The sequence below is a fragment of the Micromys minutus genome, assembly GCF_963924665.1.
Source record: "Micromys minutus genome assembly, chromosome: 23".
NCBI lineage: Eukaryota > Metazoa > Chordata > Mammalia > Rodentia > Muridae > Micromys > Micromys minutus.
The window spans coordinates 1273461-1293301 of NC_137958.1; the positions used below are offsets into that span (position 1 = coordinate 1273461).

Sequence of the window (19841 nt, forward strand, 5' to 3'; positions counted from 1 at the left end):
CTGATCAGTGGTATCCCCCTTATCCTGTGGGGGATATAATCCAAGATCCCTAAAACAGTGAGCAGAGTTAAAAGTATGCACGTGTTGTTATCTTTGTAAATACATGCTTATAATAAGGCTTGATTTATCACTTAGACCCAGAGCGAGACTGACAATTATAAAGTGGATCAATTATTCCAACATGATGTAAGAAAAGTCATGTGAATGTGGTCTCTTCCTCTTTAAATATTGTATATTGCTGATCTTAGCAACGTTACTAGATGATTTTCTTTTCTTAATTAAGAAGCTTAATTAAGCTTAATGTTGTTACTTAAAGGAAACTACATCTCTTTGTGGGCTTAGATTTTTTATAACCTACTTTAGCTAGGGCTCTTAAATGCTTCAACCTCCCATCTAGCACACTGACCAGAGCCATCGGAGAAATTTTAATAGGAAGTAGTTCTTTGAGAGCAATTCCAGTCTTTGTTGTTTGGATATTAGCAGCCCAGACCACTAGCAAACACCAATCACCAAACACAAATCAGGAGTGGCTTCATCCAGCAGAAACTGCAAGGCTCCACTGAATTGGTACCAGTGTTGTAGATTTGGCTTATTGCTTATGTTAATTGGATTCCCAAATTACAGGGGAACTCACAGGCCTGTGTGTGAGATGTGAACAGTCCCTAACCCCCACCCCCAAGGCTGGCTCTAATTGGTTAATAAAGTTGCTGGGCTGAGAGGCAGAAGGGACCTTGAGGTTCCCAGGCAAGGAAGCCAGGAGGAGGAGAATCATCACTGTGGGAGAGCAGAAGGTCCTGGCCTAAGAAGTGTAGGGCAAAGAGAGAGAGAGAGAGAGAGAGAGAGAGAGAGAGAGAGAGAGAGAGACAGACAGAGAGAGAGAGACAGAGACAGAGAGAGAGACAGAGACAGAAAGAGAGAGAAAAGGGGGGCAAATGGACAGAGAGATACAGAGACACAGAGAGACAGAGAGAGTAAACCAGAGACACTACCAAGATGTAAGAGTCAGGGATCATGGCACACAGGTCTACAGGCCCCGGTCTGTATGAAAAGTAGGTTTTAGTAAGTAATAATCCAGGAATATTGGAGGATCGAGTATGTTAGCTGAGGGGAGGTTTGGAAATAAGGCTACGTGTGTGTCATTCACTCTTGAATCCAAAAACACTTAGCCAGGTAGCAAGGGCTGTGTGTGCACCTGCCAGAGAGTTTTGAGGCAACTAACATAGCACTGCTTCACAAGGGAAGTGGCAGAAATCAGCCGGGATGCCACAAGGTCTCTGGTGTATTTCTTTCTGTGAAGTGAAGAGCAGTGAAGAAGTGAGACCAGCAAGCTTTGCAAGGCGTGGTGATGAAGGAGAGTCCCTCTCGGTCGGCTTCTAGTTTATATTCTTCCTAAAAGTCATGCTCCTTCTCAAGCATCTGCTCCAGCAAAGCATCACATGTCTCTCACCTGTCTGCGGCAGCAGACCGTCCTCTCACAAGACAGCTTCCAGAACATCATCATGGGACACAACTGAGTTTCCAAAGAAACCAGAAACATCTCACTTCATCTTTTTGCATAGCTGAACTGCGACTGTTACCTCCATTGGCGCTGTTGTAAGTAAAGCAGGGCTTACGAGGACTCACAAGGAACAGCGGAGTAACACATGCAGAGTAACAGCGGAGTAACACATGCAGAGTAACAGCGGAGTAACACATGCAGAGTAACAGTGGAGTAACATGCAGCGCGAACACACAGGTACACATCCTGCACGGGACAGCACCTCAAAATGCTACAAAGAAGAACGTGCAATTTAAAGCTTATGAATGATTTATTTCTAGGATGTTCATTTTATTGTTAGACTACAGTTGGTCACAGGCAACTGAAGTCCCAGAAAGGTTATCCATGAATAAGGGGGGAACTGCTGCTAGGAATAGTTGGAAATGACCCACAGAGCTATAGTAGACTTGCTACGTGATGGAGCCCAGAGGAGAAGGTGTGCCACGTGTCTACTCAGTGAACACAACCTGGTCTTTAGCCCCATGAGTCTGTTGTTATTCTGGAACTTTCACTTGAAAGGAAAATTAGAGAAACCTGAAGACTTCCTGAGCCCCAGGTTCTGTGAAGCTGTCCTGGGAAGTCTCCTCCTGCTGCTGCAAAGAGCTTTCTGACCAGGCTCAGCATTCAGAGGCACCTTTGTTCAGACCCGTGTTCTGAATCCTGCAGAGAGGTTCACTGGATGCAAGCGAAGGGGGTCAACAGACTTTTTCTCTTTGCTCTGAGCATCGAATACCCTGCTAGCAGCAAGGTTGTGGAGGCAAAGTGCTGAAGTGGGTCCAGCACACTGGTCACAGAGACACAGCATCAGCAAAAGGCATCTATCTGAAGCTGTGTTTGTCAGCAGGACATAGCCAAATAGAGGAAATATAAAAACTATCCAGGCCTCTTAATTCAGAGAAAGTAACAGAGACAGCAGCCGAAGGGAGAAAAGTCAACAAAATCTTTCCTCCAGTTATGCTGAAGAGAGACATTCCTGGGCCTTAGGAACCAAGCATAAACTAATCCTGGTCCCATATGATGTGGGAGACAGAACCAGGCTTTTTGGCCTGGCCCTCAAGAGCACCAGCTGCCAGAGGACTTAGGACTGTTTACAATTAGCCTCTTTCAACCAGTTCTGAAGAGTAGCCTGGCTCACCCTAAAGCTGGCAGATCAGAAGCGTGGAGTTGAATGGTGTCCCACTGCACACCCACAGGTCTCCAGCAGAAGAGGAGGAGGAAACCAGCCCACCTATACTGGGATCCTTTTCATGGGGTGGTTCCCCTCAGCTCTGAAGGATGCCGTGAGGGACTCTGAATTATCCAAACTCCTTTGTATAGGCGGGAAAGTCAAGGCAGCCCCACTCTGATCAAAGCAAAAGCCCTGCAACTGCAAAGCACTCATTCGGAAAGGATGGCTTCAGCTGATGGAACATGTGGAAGGTCCTGCATCAAAGGTTAGAACAACCATGCCAGGGTAGAGTCAGGAGCAAGACACGGGACCACAGCAATGGTTATTGCTCAGCTTTGGGCCCCTTTCCTCCAGTTCTATATGTCCTGAAACAACTGTACCCGAGTCCCTGCCCCAAGCTAGCCTTTGCTTCTAAACATGATCAGAAAATGTTTGAGCGTGGACATGTGTGAATGCCCCCCAGAGAGACACACGCACATAAATGCAGACACATGAGCACACAAACACACGGGGGGGGGGGAGAGAGAGAGAGAGAGAGAGAGAGAGAGAGAGAGAGAGAGGGAGGGAGGGAGGGAGGGGGGGAGGGAGTGCAAGGGGGCAAGGGGAAGGAGTGGAAGGGGAGAGGGAGAGTGGGGAGAAGAAGAGAGAGAGAGAGAGAGAGGGAGAGTGGGGAGAAGAAGAGAGAGAGAGAGAGAGAGAGAGAGAGAGAGAGAGAGAGAGAGAGAGAGAGAGAGAGAATCATCCAGAAAATTCTTTGCTAGCCCACAGCCTTCAAAACCAATATATGTTGCAGTGACTTAATGAATAATTCCTTGTTTCCATGAAATATACTTTAAAACTATGTCTTTTTCCCAAACTATTTCTCAAATGTGTAAGCATTAATTTGAAAAAAATAAAAAGCTTAATTTCTTACTCACCTTCTTCTTCAACAGGATACACACACACATTTACACTTCGGATTTAACACCACTGACTTAACTATGTAAATGACATTTCTCCTACCTGCTTTGAAGCAGTAGGCCAGTAAATTCTAAACAAAACCATTTTCCCTTGCATACTAGACATTTTAATTGTAGAGTAAAATGACAAGAAGAATATTTAGTGACCATGCATAAACATAATTCCAGATTTAAAATAAAAACAAACAAACAAAAAATTCTGGTGTTCCATTTACACATGAAAGTCCAGGAACATGTTAAAACATCAGATACACACAGTAACCACTTGTACATACTAACATTCACTGTAATAGCCTACAAACCCTAACTGAGCCCTTTAATTATAACAAGTAGAAATGGCCTCCTTCAGTTTTCCAAAAGACCTCCTAGGAGCTCCACAAAAGGTACCACAATGACAAAGAGCTCTTCAGTCAGGTCCATAGGTTCAGTGCTGACTAGTAAAGACAAAGCAAAATGAATCTCCTACATAAGAAAGATGAGAACTTTTGAAATATCAAACACAATTCCTCTTTACCAGGCTAGGGAAATAGGAACTTAGAGTCCCTGGCACTGTCGTATTCCCACTGGGACTCCATAGCCACACCTGTCACATAGGATGAGAAACCAGTCTCAGTTGGCAGATGCTAAGATAAAATAGAGCAATGCTTGTTAGAAGTATTAGGAATATCTGTAACACTCTATGGATTTTTGTAATATTTTTATTGCTATTCAAAAATGTGCATATGAAAGAAAACTTCAATAAGACAAAATAAAATGGTTCAGAGGTATCTCGCCTCGCCAGCGTTTTTGTGCTCACACAGTGGGGTGCCATTAGGAGGCAGACTCCAGTGGGAGATCTCTGCCACCACTGATTCGTTCCCGTGGGGAGGATTTAGGCAGTTCTTTGGAGGATGGAGTCAGTTTGTGCAAGACTAAATTATTATAAAAGCAGGAGCCTGACCCTTGCCTCTATCTCTGGCTTCCATTTCTGTGGTCTCTTGTTCAATTTGATGTTATACTCATTTAGGAACTTGCCAGAGTACAGCCACCTATGCCATCCAGAACTTTCTGTTTTCAAACCTAGGAGTTAAAAATACATCTCTTCTTTATAATGTCAACCTGTCTCAAACATTTTCTCACAGAGACAGAAGAGCAGACAATGGTGCTGCAAACAGACCCGCCAGCCAACGGACTTCACCCCAGCACTACTCTCCAGTGCTTTCTCTGGCCTACAGACCTTTAATTTATTGAAAATCTTTGACTCCATGTTGCTCACTTTATTAATTTAAAAAAATGGGAGTTTGACCATGTTTTAGTGAGTATATGGGCAAAACAAACTGGACTTGATCTTTGTTTTCTCTTCCTTTTGGGGGTGGGGGTGAGAAGGGAGTCACAAGTGTAAAGACCTGGGAGGCACTGGGGCGTGAGTGTGACCAGGGTGCATTATGTGAAATTCCCAAATAATCAATTGTTGCATAAAATATATAAACAAGCAGGCACCCACATTAGAGCCAGCTTTGTTCTAGTTAATGTGGTTTCCCTGCCACCAGGGCCTCCATGTGGCGACTGCCCAAAATGTCATCTTGCTCATGTTCCCAGCCATCCACCACCTGTGGTGAGCTGTCACAAATCTCCATAACATGTTTAATCAAAACTCTAGTGGCTTGTAATTTATCAGTCAGATTTATATCAGTGAATTCTCAACCCACAAAACATCCACACAATGAACTCAGAGCCAATTGATATTGATGTAAACTGCCCACCTAGATAAGACAAATTGTCCTGTAATTGTTCATCTCCTATACGATATTCATAGTTATCTATTTAAAGCCACGTGGAATCTGGATCATCTTTCTCTTTCTCAATCTTTCTTCCTCTGTCTCCCTATCTCCCCTGTCTCTTGAACTCTCTCAGCCCGCCTTCTTTATCCAGTGCCCAATCACAGACTCTAGACTTATATTGTGCCTGCCCTCACCTGTATATAGACAGCAATCTGCAATCGATAAAAACAATATGTTGTGAGGACAAATTAAAAAAGAAAACTTGGAGTCAGAACGCATTATGCTCAGTGCTCAGTCTAGCTAGACAATAGTCGGTCATCTAGCAATGGATATGCAACTCGTGCACATGGGCATGAACTGAAAAGAGGCACACACACACACACACACACACACACACACACACACGGTTTGCAAATTATCAAAGTAAAAGTTATGGAGATATGGTGGTTTGAAAGTGCATGCCCTACTCCCCACCCCAGGCTCATGTTTGAATGCTTGGTCACCAGGGGACATGCCTGCTGCCACGATTGCCACTCTCATGATAGCAAGCTGACCCTCTGGACTGTAAGCAAGACCCCAACTAGATGCTTTCTTTTATAAAAGTTGGCTTGGTCATGGTGTCTCTTCACAGCACTATAACAGTGACTAAGATGGTAGATAGAGTTTTAGAGAAGAAAGTAGCACTCCAGAGTCCTAAAAATAACGTCTTATTTTTCCAGTCAATAAATAGGAAAACATGCCAGTGACTATTCTGTGATCTGTCAGATAAAATATTCTGTTAGATAAAATAATTGAATAAGCTTTTCTTCTGATCCAGGTTATCTTTCCTTAATGTTTAGCTTTCCCTTAGTCCTCAGCAGTACAGAGTCTAAGCAGCAGGTGGCTCCTATCCTGTTTGCTGAGCAAACATGTATGTCATCAGGATGATAAGAAGGCCTGCCTAGAGGTAGACACTTAGCCAGTCTTAGGAGGATAATGCATTGTGTCTGGAAAGCATACACACACAAACACATACACACAAACACATAAACACATACACACATACACAAACACATACATGCAAACACACACATATATACACACAAACAAGCACAAACACACACACACAACATACAAACACACAAACACACATATACACACACAAACACACACACACAAACACATACATGCAAACACACACATATATACACACAAACAAGCACAAACACACACACACAACATACAAACACACAAACACACATATACACACACAAACACACACACACTTTTCTTTGAAATATAAGTATATAAGTGTTTTGTTTATATTTGAAACAAATAGAAAGATTAATGTGCAAATGAAAATTATTGAAGTTGTTAAATAGAAGAGACATGGTGGAGGGGCTCATGGTAAAAGCTAATTTCTCTAACTATGCCTTGAAACTAAGGAAGGAAAATATAGTATTTCACAGCCCTTAACTTAATAAAAACAAACACAGGAGTCATAAAATCTATCAATACACATAGGCAGATGGGTTTAGCTACAAATATGGATGCTGGCGTAGCATCAAGAGAGCTCCATGTAATTAACTGAGGCAGGTCTAGGATGCTAGGTCACAAATAAAAGGGGGACAACTAATGACAGCAACCACGACATGCCTTTAAACAGTTGTGTTGCTGTTGGGAGTGATGGTATTATTATTATCAGTATGTTGTTGATACAACGTGAGATAAGTGCAGAATTCCCTCCAGCACTCATGTTTTGAGTGTGGGAGAAAAGGGAAAAGAGAGTTGTTCCTTGTTGTACTCAAAGGAGAACGGCAGCCTGAATCCCTGGCATCCTTTATCTTTACAAAGCAATATGTACTTCCCAGTTCTGCATAATGGACGGTCTAGCAACAAAGGCTGATGGAACAGCAGCCAGCACACAACCCAGGCTGAGTTCTCCTTGTGCTGTCTCACTAGAGGATCAGAACATCTTCTCAAACCGGGTGAAAGAGAGTCAGTACCAAGAATTCCGTAGATTCCACTAAACAAATTTGATATGTGTTGCATAAGCTCCCATGGGCTAAATACAGGACAGTATCAACACTAGAAATAATAATAACAAACCTGCTCAAGAATATCAATACAGTTTGTATCTCATCATGTTTAATGACTTCAAGGAAGGCTACATACCTAAAAACTGCAGAATTACATGGAAGAAAGGCACATGCTTATTGACAGGGAAGCAACACTGAATGTGTAAAATCCTTATTTCTTTAAAAAAAGACATGGATGTGCATATAATACATTGATAGTTATCTAACATTCAGAGTCACTATAACATCTTAAATTGCTTAAAAGTAATTCAGAGAGTGGGGAAGGACTGTGGGACCATACAGAAAAAAGAATATTGCTTCTGAACTGGTGAAGATTAAAGCCAGGGGATGAACACATTTTACCTTCTCTACTATTCATCATACACAGAATTTTCCATAATAAAAACTGTATATCACAATAAACACATGTAAGCAAAGCACCCCCAAGGAAGCAATCACTAACAGTCAACCAAAAGATAACCCTGCCATAGGAAACTCTATTGTCTTTTCAGGAGAGAGGTTTTCAAAGTGATAGGCCATATGGTGAACAAAACTCATGCAATGAAGACAAAGGGACTTTTGTTTGTGTTAGCTATGAGTCTGTTGGCTGAGCTTTCGAAAAAGTCATTTAGAAAAATTCTCTCCAAGTAACTGGAGAGTTGACTATGCCAAAAATTATGACAAATTATGAAACTGGACTTTTACCAAGTTATACATGCCTGTATGTGATATATAATCTCCACTGTGGTCAAACTCATGCTGGAAAATTAACCTAGTCACTCACATGGGTAACAGATGTGACAGCTTGTGTTATATTTTTGCAGTCAGACATTTAAAAACATTCATTCATACAGTTTCCTTTGAAATTAATGGGGAAAACACAAAAGAACTTACATATGAACCCCTGGCACCAATGGATTCTTGGAGTCAGTGGAAGCTGTTGTATTTCTGAAGACACAAGGAATGTATTGATTCAGCTGTCCTTCCTCAGCCTGTAGACCTCTTGTCAAATGACCCTTAGGATTCCATGAAGCTTACAAAGCAAAAGCCTCAAAATAGTCCTCCCAGATCCTCGAGGTTTAGCAAACCAGCCCTCCCTTAATCATTCTTCCATATGGCCAAATAATGCCTTAGGAGGGGTTATTGATTTACCAGTTACAAGAAAAAGAACTTAGCTTTATACGCATAGTTATTTGGAAACCCACTAAGTGGCACCATGAACAATGGGTACACATCAGATGAAATGGCAGTAGCCCTCATACTTTCTGGAGGTCACACTACAGAAATCTCACCAGATGCTTGATAATACAGTCACTAGCATGTGAGCTTAGGCAGGTTCCCCATCCCAAATGTGGGACTCCACAGCTGTAGGACTCCAGGTGTGAACAGGCCAGGTGACAAAGTGAATTCCTTGCTACTTCTCTTTATGTGCTCACCACAGACTTTACTATATTCTGCCAGACCTTGATGGCTCCCAGGTGACACAAAATGTCTACACACTTTTCATGACCAGGAAGTAGGATCAACTCAGAAGTCTCCATCCCCTCAAACCCACCAGGGTTCTTGAAGGAACAGACACAAAATACAATTATCAAAATATTCTTCCAGAAGATGTGCTGTGACAGTGGAGATGACTTCACAGGGTGGGAGCCCTGCCTTCTGGACCCTGGGGATGAGGACCTTACACTGGGATATGAAGTGTGAGAGTAAGTCAACTGAGAGCCCAAGTTGACTTGGATGTGAAACTTGGCCAAAGAAACTAACAGAGAAGAGACAGCCCAAAGCCGGGATTGTTCTGTTGAGGAACTGGGCTTACCCACATGATGGGGTGGGGGGCATTGGGACTTCACTAAGGGTCTCTTGTAGTTCCATCTCTTGGCTGACATCTGATTGGTTGACACTCATTGACTGATCCTCTGGTCTCATAAGTTGCTCATCATGTGCTTACCAATAGAATTGATTGCGTATCAACATTTTTTCCATGGCATTGAGGGCGAAGAGCCCATATGTTATGAATTCTGAAACATCACAGCTGGAGTTGCTTTTAACTTAACCTACTATGTGTAGATGGCTTTTTATGAACTCGTGTGTGCAAAAGCGCAGGAGAAAGCCACCTCCCAATTACACTCAGTCTCACTCATTGTGTGAGCTCTGCCTCCAGCCCCTTCAAATGCGTAGGCTCGATTTCCTTTTCTGAGTCATACATAATAAAGTGTTTGCTGAAAGAGTCCACGTAGCTCCCAGATGTGTCTAACTCTGAAAATATCTTAACTCGTAGGCCAGAAGTTTTCCAACATAAAGCTGAAAGCCTCACATTTATCCAATATCTTCAAAGGGAGTACTGTACAGCTAGACGCTTCCTGGGTTATAATGAAGGAGAGCAAAACAAAACACGAGAAAGTGTGGCTTCTGACCTGGAGGGTGACAGCCCCGGAGAGGCTGCACAGTCACAGGGAAATGATAGGAGGCTGCCAAGCAGAGACCTGAAGGTGACATCAGCATAAACCTGAAGGTGACATCAGCAGGACGGCCTCCTACTAATAGCACTTCATGTCACCGTGGTAGTCATCTTTCCTGGAAGGCGCCATTATGCCTTCATGCTTTGAAGATAACTTTCACCAGGAAGGAAAATGTTAAACATCATCTCCTAATTCTGAGCACCTGGTGCCTGCTCTAACAGAAATCTTTCCTCCTCGAGAGTTCCTGTGCTCAAGTGCAGGAATTGCTTATCTTCCTCCTGCTTTTGTGACGCTGTTTTGCCAGGTGTGAGCACTGAAAGCAAGATTGGAGAGTGGAAGCCATGGCATAAAACGAAAGCAGAGCAATTGGCTGCCTCCTCCCATCACCCCTAGCTGTGCATCCACACTAACAAGCACAGCATAGGATTGTGTAGAACCTACAGTTGAGCGAGACCCATGATGTCACATCCACAATTGTAATCTTCCCCGAACTATGAACATCAAGAACCATTCTTGGTCCTTGAGTGGCGGGAGAAGTAAGGGACTGACCATGGTGGCCTGAGTGTGTTGGATAATGATGTTCCTCCTCAAGGGCAGTGTGGCTGGGGGAGCAGTCTGCCTCGTTTACGACCGGCTGCTGGGCTCTGATGACAAGAGTAAGGTTGCCCTGCAAAGGCCGAGGAGGCTGTACCACCAGCCGCGCAGCAGTTCAGCCAATATGAGTTGCCAGCAGACGGTCTGGAGATGCCGCAGCTCCCAGCCCTCCGAAGATTAACCCCCAAACTTCTGTGAGTCCTGGAACTCAGGCATCGTCTGTCACAGCAGCTGTCACAGCAGCCCTGTCTGTGGCCCCTTCAAAGGCCCGGGAGTACTCCAAGGAGGGCTGGAGTAGGGCAAAGAACACGGCAAATAATGGATGCCACCTGGCCCAGCATCATGGGGGTCAAGACCAGGATGCCACAGACATCCCAGTGGGGACCTCACCCTAAGGGTGGCTTCCAGCATTGCCGGTCCAATTGCAGACATGGAAATGGTAAAGAACAAAACATTTTATTCATTGGGAGGAAAACCTTGATCAGATCTTTTCCCATATATTGCTAATTTTACTTTACTATGATCCCGTCCTTGAGCACAAATAAATAACTCATGCTTTATCCTTAAAAATTTGAAGAGATCCTGAAAACTTGGGAAACTTCTCCACAAGTCATTTATTAAGTCCCTTCTCCCTACCAGAGGCTCTTCAGAGAGCCATTCTGTGGTCACCGTGCCCTAGAAAGGAGGAAGAGCTCTCGGTGCTTTTGACGGAGATGGTACGGAAACCAAGCAAAGTTCCCTGAGATCCTGTAACTAATCAGAAATACAACTTAGTGTCACAATCAGGCTTGTGGGATTCCAGAACACAGGGTGGCTTACTGTGAGGCTTGCCTGCTGCTCTCTGCTCGTGTGGCCTTCAGCATTCCCAGAGAACCCCGGCCCGGAAGGTGAGCCTCCAAGGCCAGGACAGGGATAGAGTGTCCAGGAAGACTCTGCTCCTCTCCTCCAGTCTGGACCTTACCATCTTGCTGGATCTGTATTTTTCTGCCAGTTCACTGCCATCTAGTGGCTAAGTTAATGTATGTTTTGCATGAAACATTAGGAGGACATAACCCAGTTTCTAATAGGATAGAGAATTTGAATTTAAGTAGAAAGACCATTTCATTAAAAAACAAAAGAAAACCCCTTACTTAAGTAAATATGCATACAGGAAGATACTCTTGTTGCCTTTTCTCCCCCATTCTTCAGGTCCAGCGAGATCAATGGCTTAGGTCAGACCTTCCACATCCTCCGGCTACACTGCTGTGAAGATCAAGCAAATTGTTTAGGGAAAGAAAAACTTCTTTGCACAGGCTTCCCCAGCCTTTCTTCAGCAATGGACAGGGACGGTTTTTGTTCTGATTATATTTGCAATGCAAATTGCTGCGTGCAATATACATCCTCTTTATGAAATTAAAAAGCCATTCGTGTCCTCATTTAGATGCATTCCTCTCCAGGCTAGAGACATCTCATTCATCTTTGGAATCCTTGACAGTAATGGCGTAATTTATAAATCCGAAACTGGGGGAAAGAAATCATAATGCTTCTCATTAAAGGATGGGGTTTTAGGCATGATATTTATTTTATATATTTTAGTTGAATAGTCCTTGGATTCCCGGAAGGCCTGAAGTAGTTTAAAAACATACAAACAAACAAACAAACAAAGAAACACAGACTCAGCAGGCAAATTTACTTGGAACTTGGAGAAAAGACGTTGACAAGTGTATCGTGGTGGCTGAGATACAGAATTGAATTTGAGTCATTGAGAGAATGTATTTGGAGATGGATCCCAATTAACATCCCGCAGATGCTCGATAGCTTTCATTGGCCAAGGACTTTTTGAAAGCGGGCAATCCTTCCCACATCTTGACAGCCATATCCTCTCCTGCTCTGCCTTCTCTCCCTTATAGGCTGTACTCAGGCCTCTCTGGTCTTAATCCTGGTGGGGTCTTGCTTTAGTTGCCAGATGAGCTGGAACCTTGTTTGCTGGTTTCCTCCCACGAGAATGCCAGTGGCCATGTGCTTCTTGATTTCTGCACCTGAGTGTGTCATGTCTATTGATGATGATGGTGTGTGATTCCTCAGAGATAGCTAGCCCATAACCTTGATGATTCCCATAAGGAAGACAGAGGCAGGGGGCGGAGGCCTACTGCTCAGAAGCCTGGAGAGGGAAAGCAAGCAATTCACCACAGCCTTCAGAAGCAGGCCATACTTCTGTACTCAGTGAAGGCCCACTATACCCTTGACCTCTGAACCTAATTCAGATGCCCTTCTGCCGTACACTCCCACTCTGCAAGGCCAGTGTGGATTCACCCCTGTTCGGGAAAAGTAAAACAATAAAATAACCATAATGATTTTCACATAGCCTAAGACATCTTTCAACATCATCTGCTCCCTTAAAAATATGACGCTTGACGAGCCACTTCACCAGGTAACCCAGTGACAGAGCAGCTGTCTGGGATGGAAGGTTCCCAGTATCATCATGGAAAAAAGAAGTTTCTAAAGGAAGCACCGCATGGCACACCGGAATGACAGAGGTACCTGGGTTGATTCTGAGGCCAGCTGTCTGGACAAGGGTCCTTGAAAGACACAGAGGAAAAAATGTTTCTTATTTTTTCGGGAAACCTCCAGTGCCATCAATTTCTTGGCATGGATTTCTTTGGGAGTAAAGCAGCAACCAACTTAACACCGAGCTCTCCAAAATGGCTAGAGTACTGAAGATCTGGGTGACAAGCCTACTAGGGATTCAGTGTAAGCTTTCAATAAAATAGTGTATAATGACACTCACCCACTTTGAAAGAAAAAATATAACAAAACTCTCAATACTTGCTGTATAGAGGGAAAGGAATAAAAGAAAGAAAATTCAATGAATAAAACCCCAGTTTTATATTTGGGTTTCTTTGGAGTTCTAGTCACCATAAGTATTTGAAAATCATTTAAACGGTTGAAGTCAGCAACCTGTGAGGCAGACTAAGTCTCAGTGGCTTAGTGGAAACTCAGGAAAGTCCACAAACAGTGGGGCAATTGTGTAGAGAGCACGTTGGTAGAGTTCAATCGTGAAATGTTCAGGACTGTGGTGATTGCTAGAAAAACAGGAGAAACTAAACCTTAGTGTTCTCTTTAGCTTCTTTCTCCTTGTCCATCTTCTCCAACCTTTGAGACAAAAGCTACAGTGCACAGCTTCTCAACCCACATAGGAGATCCCCGCTGTCTTCATCAGGATTTCTGTTTCTGCACAAACATCATAACCAAGAAGAAGCAAGTTGGGGAGGAAAGGGTTTCTTCAGCTTACACTTCCACATTGCTGTTCATCACCAAAGGAAGTCAGGACAGGAGCTCACACAGGGCAGGGACCTGGAGGCAGGAGCTGATGCAGAGGCCATGGAGGGATGTCACTTACTAGCTTGCTTCCCCTGGCTTGCGCAGCCTGCTTTCTTATAGAACCCAGGACTATCAGCTCAGAAAAGGCATCTCCCACAATGGGCTGGGCCCTCCTCCCATGATCACTAATTGAGAAATTGCCTTACAGCTGGATCTCATGTGTGGAGAGTGGGTGTGGCGGCAGTCAAAAGATGGCGCTTGGGACTCCAGCCTAGTGTTGTGACTAGCACCTGACTTCCTCCTGCCCTGGAGATTAGCCACTCCCACCGTGTGAGCTGCACAGACACACCCATGACACAAGATCAGGCCAGATGACACGGACCTATGAACTGCAGCCACGCAACATGGACTGGGGAGGTGGAGTTGAGAGAGGATAAAAGGGACTGCGCTTGGGGGCGGAGGGGGAGAAAGAGAAACAGAAAGAGAGACAGAAAAGAGACAGAAAGATTTTTCACTTGCATGCTATAAGGTTCCCGAATAAACCACTTTGAGAAGAACGCTGTCGTCGCTCCTTTTCTTCTGGTTGGAGACGGTTGTGACACTCATGGAGGCATTTCCTCAACTGAGGCTCCTGTCTCGGTGATAACTCCATCTTGTGTCAAGTTAACAGAAAACCAGCCAGTGCACCTGCACAGTTTCTCACACATAAGAGATCCCACCCGCAGCCCACCTCTTTCCCTAGTTCACACAGTCAGCAGCCCCTTGTCATCACAGCTGACCTATGTCACTGGAACAGAGAATTCTTCCTACTATTTTTGGGTTAGATTGAAGTCAGTGTGAGATTGTGCTCATTTATTTAATCAACCTGCAGGTCTGGATTCATTAGACCATGTGTATTACATATGCGTGTTAATATTTTTTAAAATTTATTATATTTATATGAGCACACTGTAGCTATCTTCAGACACAGCAGAAGAAGGTGTCGGATCCCATTACAGATGGTTGTGAGCCACCATGTGGTTGCCGGGAATTGAACTCAGGACCTCTGGAAGAGCAGTCAGTGCTCTTAACCGCTGAGCCATCTCTCCAGCCCTGTTAATATTCTAATGACCAGTTGATGTCAGTGTTGGGGAAGGCTCCCAGGCCTGGCTTTCACTAGGAAAATCCTCTACAATTATTTAATAATAACAGCCACACTACAGTTAGATACCTGTTACTTATTCAGAGACAAGGGCTCAGACTGGTTTCAAACCTGCAGTCTTCCTACCTCAGCCTCCCAACTACTAAGATTGTGGATGTGTTCCACTGAATCCAGTAGCAACCTTCCACTGCTACCTCCTTCTTCTTCCTAACCAATAGGGACTTTTTCCAGTTCTGCAGTCATTGAGACTTGCAATCAATTCATGCTCCGCCCCTCCTCCCCACCTCTAATACATCAGCCAGTACCACCTTGACTAGCAAGATCTTGCTGGAATCCATTCACTTCCTACCAACTCTGCAGGTGCCATACGGGTGGGTTCACCACACCGGCCTCCTACAGCTCCCCAGCCTCCTCACTTGCTGTGCTGTGTGAGGTTTCCCAGAAGCAGTTACATAAGTTACAAATCAACATAAGGTCATATCAAAGGTCCCAAACCGTCCAAGAATTCCCTCTCCCACTCAGGAAAGCTAGCCTGCTCATCACTGATGACAGCACTGTGGGTCCTGCCATGTTTGGCTCCGTTTGCTTTGGACTCTGAACGGGAGCAGGCTCAGCCATTCTCACCCTGTGCACGTTTCCTCTTACCCATTGCCTACTCTAAAGTTTTAAAAATTGTGTATCCATGCGCATGACGTGTGTTGTGTGCACAGGCAGATGGGCCACACTGGACCTGTAGAAATTTCGGGAGACATTATGTAGAAAGTTCTCTCCTTCAACATTTAGATGGGAGTCCAGCTTTGTATGCAAGCTTATGTGGCAAGAGCCTTTACCCACTGAGCCATCTTTCCTGTCCACTGCTTCTCTTCCTCACAGGATATTCCCAGGGCTATGGAGTTATAAGTGGGATTAGCCTGGACTACATAGCAAGACCTTATCTCACTCCTCAACATGTCTGACACAGAAATTTGTGATGATTTAATGTTATTGATGAGAAGAAAAGATTGTAAATTTAGCATACACAAGCACCTAAAGTCTGTTGTGTGTCCACCCTTGTTTGTCTCTCTCCTTGACTCCCAGTGCAGCTTGAAGTTCTGTAACTCATTCACAATAAGTACTCAACACACGTGTGCTTCGTGTCATATTTTTACTACATGTCTCTATGTTAAAATATATCCAGATACACAAAATGCCATGTCATGGTTGCCCACAAAATTCAGTGCAGTAACAACTGGGCAGGTCTGCAGCCGAGAAGAGTTGTCTACACCGCGTGACCTGACTGTCTTCCTCGGTTAGGCTATTGCAGTGTGGGCCAGTATGATATGATGCTCAAACAAAGGTCACCTATTGAAACATAGAGCTTATCTGTTTTTAAGTGGCTTGTGACTGCTTATGGCTTTGTCTCACACACGCATGCACGCACGCGCGCGCACACACACACACACACACACACAGGGAGGGGTATTTAAAATATGTTTCATATAATTACCATGAAAATCCCATTCTTTTATGCAGTTATGGTTGTATCTGTCACACTTTAGTATGTTAACAACTAGAAAAATACTTAATTGATTGGAAGTCAGTGTAAACTGAAATGCCTTCCTGTTTTATTTGATTGATGATTAGGAGAGAATTCCACCAGAAAACTGGTTTCTCCTCAGCTTTCTGTAGCCTGTGGCACCAAGCATTGGGTGAAAGATTCAGTTGAGGTCACAGTAGGACCTCATTCTGTAATGGCAAGTTAACAGATTTGATAGATCAGTGCAGCGCAGGAGGACCTTTGCTGCAACCCTTCCCATTCTCCTAGCCTATCATGTCTGACACATGAACTTCCCATCAGCAAGAGCTTAGAAGTGCCTGTGCCCCTTCATCACAGAGAAGAGCAGGGGAAGTCTGAAGACCTCATTCCAAATTTACAGAAGGATCTGACCAAGTGGATATGTGAATAAAGCCTTTTCAGGGGGCTTGTGCAAGTGAGGAACCATGAGAAACAACTCTTTATTAGCCTTATAACACATTAGCTTTTGGTACTTGGCAATACTTGTTGAATCAAGTTTAAAAAAAAAAAAACAATTCCCAGCTCAAACTGAGGTCTACAAAGTACAAATAACATCTCATTTCAATAGCCTTCCCGAATACATACAGTCTATGTGATGGAAAATCACACTACACACCACAAAGGAACTTCCAGCATTACTACACACTTAGGGGGAATACCCTAGGAAGCATTTCCTTCGGAGAGAATACTGAAGAAGACACACTGAAGAACTCACGAAAAATGCACTTTAAACTAAAAAGCATCCTATCCCTGTCCTTGACAAAGGGCTGTAAGCACAAAGACCAGGATTAGAATGAGTGTGTGACTCCAGGCATGTTAATGTACCTTTCAGACTCTCCATTTTCCCATGAAACCTGGCTTTTAGTGGACTGTCAATGAATGTGGGCCTCCGTCGATACTGCTGGTGCTGAAATGACAAGCCCTGAGTATGCACTGTAATGTACATGAGTTCATTACAGTCTATGAGAGACCATCCCCTCCCCCACCTCTGATGAACCAACAACTTTATTGTGGTCACTAACATTATGGGTGAGGGTTTACTTATAGAAGAAGGGGAAACTCACTCACAGAAAGCACCTGTACCACAATAAGCCACACCCTGTCACCAGGACAACCAGGAAAGCTGCAGGCCGGGGGCTCCCTGCACCGCTCCCAGGCTTCTTCACAGTCAGGTCTTCTCTCTGCAGCTCAGCTGGTCACTTTCCTCCTCAGCAGGTTTGACTCCTCTATAGAGCTGGGAAGGAACCTTCCAGAATCCTTCTTATGATGTTTTGTTTACCTCCAGAGCCTCATGAGCCACACCCCTCAACACCCCCCAGCTCCCTGGAGGTAATGCTTTACCACGGCTGAAACTGTTTTACAGCAATTATTTACCTCAGTCTCCTCTGGTCTCCTTCCTAGCCTCTTCCATCTTCTTTACGCCATGCCCAGAAGCAGACGGGCTGGGAAGCATGTCTGTCTAAATCAACTTCGTGGGCTAACTGAGCTCTGGGGTAAGCAGGGCCTCTCTCAAAGCAATAGGCCACACATTAACTCATGGCCTTCATTGGTTCTGCTCTTATGCTCTGAGTTTGTTTATACTGTGAGCTTTCCTGACTTTAACCAAGCTTCTAACTGGCAAGTTTTTCAACTGTTGCCTTTTCTAAGACATCGGCAGCGGCTGACACCAAAAAAAAAAAAAAAAAAAAAAAAAAAAAAAAAAAGAAGAAGAAGAAGAAGAAAATACCTCGGTAACATAGCTGCATCCTTAGGAAGCGGATGAAATGGTACCTTCATGGAATAAAGTTAAATTTCTAACCACATTTTAAGATGAAAAGAGATGATGCTCCTTTTTGGATTGTATTTGACAACTGAAAAGTCTATCTTAAGGGAGCTACAGTTGAAGCTTTTTATTTATTTCTTATTGTGGTATAAAAGCCTGAAGTTTGTGCAGTTGTGACACTTTCAATGGTTGCTGTAGAGGATTTCTTTTTATTTCATTTATGACTCTGGTGGCCATATGGAGACCCGAGAGCTCTGACCAGCAATGGCAGATGGACTATTCCACACTGACATTTGGTTGAAAGCTTCTTCAAGCACATTTTTATTGGGAAAACATTCAGAAAGAGATTTGGAGAGTCTTATCTTGGTAGAATACGACTTAATATGAATAAAGTTAGAAAGCAGCAATGTGAAGCCATGTCTTCTATATGGACTGAAGCAGGGTTGCTTACTGTCTTAGTGCTTCCGTTGCTGTGAGGAAACACCACGACCACGGCAACTCTTACAAAGGAAAACATTCACTTGATTTAGCCCATTATTATCATGGCAGACGTGGCACTGGGTTCTACATCTGGATCAGCAGGCAGCAGGAAGAGAGAGTGGCAGTAGGCCTGGCTTGAGCATCTGAAATCTCAAAGCCACACCCCCAGTGACACACTTTCTCCCACAAGGCCACTTTGCCTAACACTGCCACTCCCTTTGAGTCTATGGGAGCCATTTTTATTCAAACCACTGTACCAATCCTAGGCTAGGGATATGGCTTAGTGCAGAGAGCTTGCCTAGCAGGCATGGTAACCTTTGTTGTTTGCTGGGACAACCGCAAAAGCAAAGAATAAAGGGCCTTCTCTAGCCATGGTTAGTTCTGTGCAAGCAGTACTTGTTTTAAGGTTATATTTAGTTTTGCTTTTTATATATAAGTGGTGTAGGGTGGGGTACAGGCTCCTTTGTGCTAGTAACTCAGGAGGCTGGATGAGTGTGTCAGGTTTCCCAGAGCTGGAGTTATGGGTGGGTGTGAGCCACCTTTGTGTAGATGTAGGATTTGAACTGGGCAGTTCTGCAAAAGCAGTGTGAACTCTCACCTGCTGAGCCATCTCTCCAATCTTTCACAAGTGCACACTAGGTCTCCGCTTGCTTTATATTGCACGGTGCCTTCTCGCTAGCCTGTGGACATGTGACTGCTTGCTAGCTTTAGGTTCAACTTTAAGGCAAGTAGCTTGTCCTCTGGAGTCTAGCCAATGAGAACATTAACTGTGGCTGCTTTTAAGACCAAGGAGCAATTATCACTCTCCTTTTCCAGTGTATCCCACAAATGACTGAGACAATAGTCTGGTTTGAGTTTCTGTATTGTTCTGCCGGTGATATTGATTGCCCCAGTTTTTCCTTACTTGGCTGTGCCATGTCCCACGGGAGAGGAGAGGGGCAGTTCATTTACTGAATGAACTTCACAGCAGCTGGGTTTAGTGAATACTTTATCCGAATAATTCTGCCAGAGTTCAAGTGCTACCTTAATAGGAAAGTGTCACAAGTGACAATAATGTGTTTTAGAGAAA

The 19841-nt window shown here is 44.0% G+C and overlaps 1 protein-coding gene across 1 annotated transcript; it reads left to right on the plus strand.

The window, feature by feature from the left end:
* Positions 1–10514: 10514 nt before the first annotated feature.
* On the plus strand, positions 10515–10929 carry MICOS13 (mitochondrial contact site and cristae organizing system subunit 13; the record flags this gene model as incomplete). Its single annotated transcript, XM_080936342.1, is given in 5 exon segments — positions 10515–10608; positions 10611–10697; positions 10700–10714; positions 10717–10766; positions 10768–10929. Coding segments are annotated over 5 exon segments (408 nt in total).
* Positions 10930–19841: the final 8912 nt, after the last annotated feature.